Source organism: Rattus norvegicus, chromosome 3, assembly GCF_021556685.1.
Source record: "Rattus norvegicus strain SHRSP/BbbUtx chromosome 3, alternate assembly SHRSP_T2T, whole genome shotgun sequence".
NCBI classification, from domain to species: domain Eukaryota; kingdom Metazoa; phylum Chordata; class Mammalia; order Rodentia; family Muridae; genus Rattus; species Rattus norvegicus.
In genome coordinates this window covers 117,490,105-117,498,129 of record NC_141536.1, presented here as the reverse complement: position 1 = coordinate 117,498,129, position 8,025 = coordinate 117,490,105, and the positions used below count along the sequence as shown (strand labels likewise).

At 48.4% G+C, this 8,025-nt stretch overlaps 1 protein-coding gene across 8 annotated transcripts in view; it reads right to left on the bottom strand.

The window, feature by feature from the left end:
- Positions 1-5,100: 5,100 nt before the first annotated feature.
- Positions 5,101-8,025, bottom strand: part of Ptpra (protein tyrosine phosphatase, receptor type, A) — a 108,379-nt gene continuing 105,454 nt past the window's right edge. For 7 of the 8 annotated variants that reach the window (XM_087649035.1, XM_087649049.1, XM_087649029.1 and 4 more), the window contains 2 exons: positions 6,499-6,634; positions 5,126-5,419 (listed from right to left, as the gene is read on the bottom strand). In XM_087649035.1, the coding sequence (XP_087505161.1) occupies positions 5,345-5,419; positions 6,499-6,634 (211 nt within the window). In that variant the 3' untranslated portion in view covers positions 5,126-5,344. 8 annotated transcript variants of the gene reach the window in all.

The window sequence follows — 8,025 nt, the reverse complement described above, 5'->3', positions numbered from 1 at the left end:
TCAAGTTCAGATCCTAGTGGTTTATTTTTCCTGTGTATGTGTGCTTGTCATGCACAAGCATGTGTTAAGGTGAGTAGATATGTAGGCACATGGAGATCAGAACAATGGTGTCACTCCAAACCTTTATAGACCTATATCCATCTTGACATTAGGGTTACAGATGTGTTCAACATAGATATGGCCAAAATTTAATGTGGGTTCTGAAGATCTAAATATGTCTTGTGCTGGCTAGTTCTACGTCAACCTGACACAAGCTAGAGTTATCTGAAGGAAGGGAACCTTAGTAGAGAAACTGTCTCCATGAGATCCAGCTGTATAGCATTTTCTTAATTCTTAGTTAGAGACTAATGGGGGAGGGCCCAGTCCATTGTGGGTGATGCAACCTTAGACAGGTGAACCTGGGTTTTGTAAGAAAGCAGGCTGAGCAAGCCATGAGGAGCAAGCCAGTAAGCAGCACTGACCATGGCCTCTGCATCAGCTCCTGCCTCCAGGTTCCTGCCCTGTTTGAGTTCTTGTCCTGACCTCCTTCCGTGATGAACAGTGATATGGAAGTATAACCAAATAAACCCTCTCCTCCCAAGTTGCTTTGGTCATGGTGTTTCATCACAGCAACAGAAAGCCCAACTGAGGCAGGTTTTCATGCTGTATAACAAGCTGAACCATCTTACCAGCTCCATAGTGTTTATTTTAAAAGATGAGTGTGTAACTTTCCTTTTTTTCCTTTTAAAAATCCAAAGAACCACGTTCCTCAGGAAAAGCTCTGGGCCAGTTCTCCTGGTAACTTTGAAGTCTTTTTAAAGGCAGAGTCTATGTAGACCAAGCTGGCCTCAACCTCACAGAGATTCACCTCCCTCTGCCCGTTAACTGCCTGGGTTGAAGGCGTGAGCGAGTGTGTTTTTAAAGATTGTCGCTGTTCCTTCTTAACAACTCAAATTCACCATTGTGTCCCATTTGGTAGGGCAGGAAAGCCATTTGTTCATCATGAAGCTTCTGCTGATGTCAGGACGCGCGCGCGCGCGCACACACACACACACACACACACACAGCAGCTTTAGTCATTTGTGGTCAGCTGGGAAAATGGGAAAACACGGTTGGAGCTGAGTTGAACTGAAGAGTTGGTGGAGACACATGGTGCAAATCCTGAGCAGTAGCTGAAGGAAAGGTACAAGTTTGGCAGTAGATTGGCAAATGAGGTGCAGAGATAAAGCAGAAGGGCTGCCCCGAGAGCTGCAGCATGGTGCGTGGAACCCTCAGGAGGTAGAAAGGTAGAAAGGGCTGCTTTTGGACTACTAGTGTGTAGATTACTGTCTGTCAGCAGGTGAAAGACAAGGCTAGAGCCTGTGATTGGACAGTAGAAAAGGAGGGCGGGCTGAGAGTTTGAGAGTCTGGAGGGATAGGAGGAAAGAAGGAAGATGGAGGAAGAGAAGGATGACCCAGAGCTGTGTGGCTTTAAATAGCCACAGGTAGCTATGAATATCATATAAGGGGTGGATTATGACAGGACAATTTGTCCACTCAAGGTGGGCAGCTTATATCATATTAATTGGCTCTGAGTTCTTTGTTTGGGCATTTTGTGAGTTGAGAATTTACTGATATAAATCTGACTGATAAATTACAAGCCTCTAGAGTTTTGATTTTACTGGGTTACAGGGATTTGTGACAGTTAACTGCGAGATGCTACAGCCAGAGAGACACGGATTCTGCTAAGTAGATGACTCTTGTACATATGTGTGTATGGGGCTAGCTGTGAAGGCAGTGAAACTGCTGCCAGGGCCAGAGAGTAGTTGGCACTACTGTGGGATGGTGCATCCATTTTTTTAAAAATTATTTAATGCAACACTAGTGAGTCATCCAGTAGGAAATGCTGGGGTCTGGGGAGCTGGGGGTGGAGGAAAGCCACAAGCCCACGGAGCCCCAGATCCCCCACCTCTTTGGAGAATAACACTGATATCAGTGACTCAGACACAATAGATTCTTGGGGTTCAGCACCCAAGCTCCTCTAGTAAGCATGGGTGCAAAAGGTGTGGAATGGAGAGTGAAGGAAGACTTTTTCATAAGCCTGTCACAAATGAGGAGGAAGCTAAGCTTTGGGAAATGCAGGCCTTCAGTGGCAGACCAAGTGGAGTCAATGAAGTAAGGTCTGAGTAGAAGGGCTCTGGGTGTGCGCTTCAGGCTGGGTGCACACTTCTTTCTGAGGAAATGCTCACTTCCACTTTGACCATTCCCTGACCCAGGTCATAGCTGATGTGCCAGAGTGTCACGGGTGAAGTGGTCACTTTCGCTCTTTCCACACAACTGTGCTGTGTAAGACACCCTTTCTCTGGTCATACAGGAGTCCCCTGTGGGGTTTGAGCCCTGACTTAAAAAGAAAGGATGAGGGCTACTTCTGTGGAAGGGAGCAAAGAGCAGAGGTCATTCCTGCTGGAAGAGATCTGCTAGCAAGCATGTGATGTTTAACATTAAGGGCTGCTCATCAAGTCAGCACTGACTCCAGCAGAGTCCTGTCGAGGCTACTCCAGTATGCCCTGGTCAAGACTAGCCTTGGCAAGGGAGCAGCCTGGGCTGTTGCTAGGTGGATAGAAGCACACACAGAGGATTTTCTTAGTGGTGTATGTAATCACTGAGGTCTTGCTGACCCAGTAGGCATACTCCTCCATTGCTAGACTCAGTCACACAAAGTGTACAAGAACAGGGCATTCTTCATGGAAAATTCCTGACTGGGTCTTTTAGAGCTCCAGTTCCTAGAGGGGCAGATGATCCCAGTGACTTATGCTCAGTGTAAAGCTGGTCTGCTGTCACATCTTTGCTCCCAAAGGTTTCTGGGATTCCTCCTGTACTTTCTTCTCCTATTTTTATTTTCAAGACAGGGCTTCTCTGTGTAGTCCTGGCTGCTCTGGAACTTGCTCTGCAGACCAGGTTGGCCTCAAATTTATAGAGATCCACTTGCCTCTGCCGTCCAAGTACAGGGATTAAAGTTGCATGCCACCACTGCCCAGCCTCTCTAAAATTTTCTTAATTAATTTATTTTTCAAGACAGAGTCTCACTATGTAGTCCTGGATATGCTGGAACTCAGTAATGTAGAACAGGCTGTCCTTGAACATACAGAGCTCCACCAACCTCTGCTTCCAAGTGCTGGGATTGAAGTGTGTGCCACTATGCCCAGCTAAAACCTGTTTTATTTTCTGTGCATGGGTGTTTGCCTGCATGTATGTCTGTGCATCATTTGCCTGACTGGTGCCCACGGAAGTCAGAGGAGGACACTGGATCCCCTGAGGTGCCCACGGAAGTCAGAGGAGGACACTGGATCCCCTGCGGTGCCCATGGAAGTCAGAGGAGGACACCGGATCTCCTGGATCTGGATGACTGAGCCATCACATGGGTCTTGGGAAAAGATCCCGGGTTTGCTCTAAGAACAAGTGCTCTTAATGATTGAGATGTCTCTCTATCCCATGTTTCTTTGTACACAAACACCATGGACACGTGGCATACACTGGGCTTCCTTTTCACACCACTCTGTCGAACTTAAATTCTGCTGGCGGCTCCAACTGACCTTTCCTTTCTATTCCTAAATTCTCGGCATGGCTTGGGTCTGGTTAAGTCCCCCCTTTTCCAAGCAGCCGGAAGCACTTATCTCTGAATGTGCCTCTGTGGGACACACCGGGGGACCTGCTGAAGCCTCTGAAGAGCAGAGGTGATGTCTGCCTCCCCATCTTTGCCCTCTTGTGCTAAGAAGCTACTTGTGATGCTGGAGGTGGTGGGGAAAACCCACCAGCCTTGCCACCTGAAGTGAAGGGCAGCCACGGCCTGGGTCCTAGCCAGTGGGGATTAGTGAAAATGGTAAAGTGGGCAATGAGGCTGCTTGCTTTCTGAGCTTCCTCCTATTTTGGGTTGGTAGCAGCAGCGGCCCAGTTCCTTCCCACTGTGGGGATGAGGAGTACGCCCTCAGGATGCCGGCATCAGAGAAGGCAAGAACAGACGCAGTGCCGCACGTCTTCAATTACAGCACTTGGGAGGCAGAGACAGGCAGATCTCTGCGAGTTCAAGGCCAGTCTGGTCTACACAGTGAGTTCTAGGTTCGTCTGTGTTACACAGGGAGAACCTGTCTGAAGAAACAAACAAAGAGAAAATTAAAAAGTTAGATGTAGTGGCACGGTCATAATTCTAAAATGTGGCCTAGCTGTTCTCTGTTTCTCTGTTTCTCTTTCTTCCTCCCTCCCTCTCTCTTCTTCATTGTCTGTCTGTCTGGTGCTTGTATATCAAAATGTAAGTTCTAAGATACTGCTTCAGCACCGTGCCTGCCTGCCTGCCGCCATGCTCCACCATGATAGTCATAGACCCACCCTCTCGAACTGTGAATCCCAAATTTACTTTCTTCTATGAGTTGCCCTGGTTATGGTGCCTTATCACAGCAACAGAGCAGTGAGTAATATACCCACCCTCAAAGACAAGCTGAAAGAGAGACCCATGTGCTGTGGCATGCGTGTGCCTACACTTAACACACATAAATAAATACATCTCCTGAAGAAAATTTAAAAGTTATTCTGGACAGAAACTAGAGAGGCCAGACTGGCCTCAGCTCAAGCCCACAGCAGCTCCTCTGTCCTGCTGTCCTTTCCTGTAGAGAAATTCAGTGAGACCCAAGCTGTCTGTCCTAGGGCTATAAGCTGGGTGGGTGGCTGGGATGACCACACTTGATAGAAAAGAGGAAAAGGAACTGGGAGACGTCAGCCAACAGCAGGGCTAGGAACAACCCAGGAGAGCCCCAGCTTAATAAGGCTGCTCTGCCCAAGACAAAGGGACCGACATCTCCGGGAATCAAGAGTGTTTATTACCTGATGATTCCTAGTGTGGTGCCAGGGATGCTGCTCTGGTCTCATTATTCCCCACTCCTGAGGTGGCTGATATTGGTGGGAGATGAGGGTGCACTGGAGAGGGACAGGGAGGGGAAGAGGCCGGCCTGGGGACGGTGAGACAACCATTTCCTCAAGAGCTCCGAGAACTTTGTGCTTTGTTTTAGTTGGCACCGAGTTACCTGGAATGACTCTTATGTTTGTCTTCTTTAGAAAAAGACATTTGAAGCAAAGAATAATCTGGCCCAATTTCCAGGCTAAGGACTTCATTAAATCAACTCAAATATCACACTATTTAATTCCCCAATAAAACACTGGAAAAGGACTATAGTGCTAACACATTTACATACAAAATCTCCACCTAATAGGTAATAGAAGCCTATGTGCCATTTCTAAAACAGTTATAAGATATATACAATTTTGGGTATATTAACAAAACAGAATATTACAAAATATTAAAGGCAATTCTCCTGTCTGTGGGCCTTGTCCCCTGTCACTTGAAGTTGGCATAATCTGAGAAGGCATCGATGTACTCCTGTACCACCTTGTAGCAGAATTCATACTGTTCCTGGAAAACAGGCAGAGGCAGGGAAAAACAGAGTTACCAAAGGGATTGCTGGAGCCCCCACCCCCTTTTTAAAAAGATGTACTACTATATCCTTGGCTGAGCTGGAACCCCCTATGTAGACCAGGCTGCCTTAGAACTCAGAGATCTGCCTCCTGAGTGCTGGGGATAAAGGTGGCTTGGCAGACACAGTTTTTAAAGTGGAAAACGGAAAAAAAAAAAAAAACTCTATGGACTATAGTAGATCTTCTACAGGCAGAGCTGACCGGCCATGTGAGGGCAGCCTGAGGTCCTGCAGGTCAGGTGTAAGTGTGCCAGGTTGAACATGTGGCATCTTGACAGGCTACGAGGCTGAGATGAATCCTAACATCCAAAGCTTTATCTCCTCTCAAACCTCCGAAAACTCACATTTCCCCTCAAACCTTTCTAGCTTAACAGGACTCAGGAGAACCTTTGTAGATATAGACTGTCGAGAGTCGACTTCTGAACAGGAAACCAAGCAAAACAAAGGCGGGCACTTCTGTTCACTCCTTACCAGAACCCAAAGTACAGTCCATATACCCTGTGTTAGCCAAGCATTCCCTTTGCACATATGTGCTTGTGTGCATGTGTGTGATGTATGTAGCTGATATTTGGATATGGGTATATACCTGTAGGACTGAACATCAAGGAGGGATTCTTCAACTGCTCTCTATCTATTCCTTTGAGAGGGTTTCTCACCGAACCAGAAGATGGTTGTTTCAGCTAGGCTGGATGGTCAGTGAGCTCCTGGGATCTGCCTGTGTCTGTCCTCAATGTTGGGGTTACAGGCACATACAGCCCACCCAGTTTTGCATGTAGGTATTGGGAGACTGACCTCAAGTTTGCAGGCTTTCAGAGCAAGTGCTGACACCCACTGAACTATCTCCCCAGACCCCGGGGACTTCTGTCTAATCTCATCTATTTCTTCTGGTCCTAGGCTGTGTTCCCACTCTGGCCCTGCTTCCCAAGACACTTCCTGTCTTCTGAGTAGGGGAGCTCCCTGAAGCTTGCTCCTGACAGGGAAGAGCTATGGATGTATTGACACAAAGACATGGGCATACCAGTGTCTGGACCATGTGTGGCCTCTGCAGCCGCAGGCTCTTGACAGTTTGGAAGACATCCAAAATTCCTTCTGCTTTCACGCGCTCCAGGACTGTGCTCAAGGCACAAAAGGTCCCTGTCCGTCCTGCCCCGGCACTGAAACAGAGCAGACCCAGTTACCACACCTGCTGTCTGTAGCTGTCTATCCCGAGAGGTGAGTTTGTTGAGGAAGGCAAGCTGAGGCTGGCTCTGGGAAGGTATCAGTGGACCAGGAGACCTGTGCTCACCTCTGCCGTCCTAGCCTAGGCCTTTGTGAGAGAGAAGCTCTGGAGAGGTGATGGAATTCTGCTGCCCTTCCTGTGTGCACTGAGAATGTGCTTGTGGGTCCATGGTGACAGCTTTTACACACCCTGCCGGTTTGACTCCTTGCCGCCTACACACAATGACTAGTTGTCTTCACCAGTTTGGACTCAAACTTTTTGTGCTGGTGTTTTGCTGATTCCTTTCCATTCTTTCTAAGGAATCCAAATTTCCGTCTTGACATGCTCCAGTATTACCAGCTGATTCCCATAGGACTGAGTGCCTGCTCTATGGCAGCAGGGGCTGTGAACTCAGCAGATAAGATATGCAAAAAGAAAAAGAAAAAGAGGAGCAGAGCCCCACGCGGGCTGCTCAGGGAAGGCTCTGTGAGGGGATGTTGCATGCAGGCTGCTATATGAAAACAATTCTCTGAGGGGTGAGGATGATGAAGCAAGTGCCTGGATTTGGTACACAAGGAACAGGAGAGTCCAGTCTTACTGATTCCTTTTGTAAAAATCTCTGTGTGTGTGTGTGTGTGTGTGTGTGTGTGTGTGTGCACGCACGCCCGTGCAGGCAGGCTGCAGGGTGTGGGGCATGCTTAAGCCACATGGAGGTTAGTAGACAACCTTTGGAAATTGGTTGTTGAGGAGGATTTCTTTTCATTTTTGCAACTGCATAGTTAACACCATGCTAGCTAGCCTGAGCCTCTGGCCACTTCTCCTGTCTCAGCCTTCCATCTTCACTCTGGAGTGCTGGGACTACAGTGCTGGGACTACAGTGCTGGGTTACAGTGCTGGGACTACAGTGCTGGGACTACAGTGCTGGGACTACAGTGCTGGGACTACAGTGCTGGGGTTACAGTGCTGGGACTACAGTGCTGGGTTACAGTGCTGGGGTTACAGTGCTGGGGTTACAGTGCTGGGACTACAGTGCTGGGGTTACAGTGCTGGGATTACAGTGCTGGGTTACAGTGCTGGGACTACAGTGCTGGGACTACAGTGCTGGGTTACAGTGCTGGGGTTACAGTGCTGGGACTACAGTGCTGGGGTTACAGTGCTGGGACTACAGTGCTGGGGTTACAGTGCTGGGACTACAGTGCTGGGACTACAGTGCTGGGACTACAGTGCTGGGGTTACAGTGCTGGGACTACAGTGCTGGGACTACAGTGCTGGGGTTACAGTGCTGGGACTACAGTGCTGGGACTACAGTGCTGGGGTTACAGTGCTGGGACTACAGTGCTGGGACTA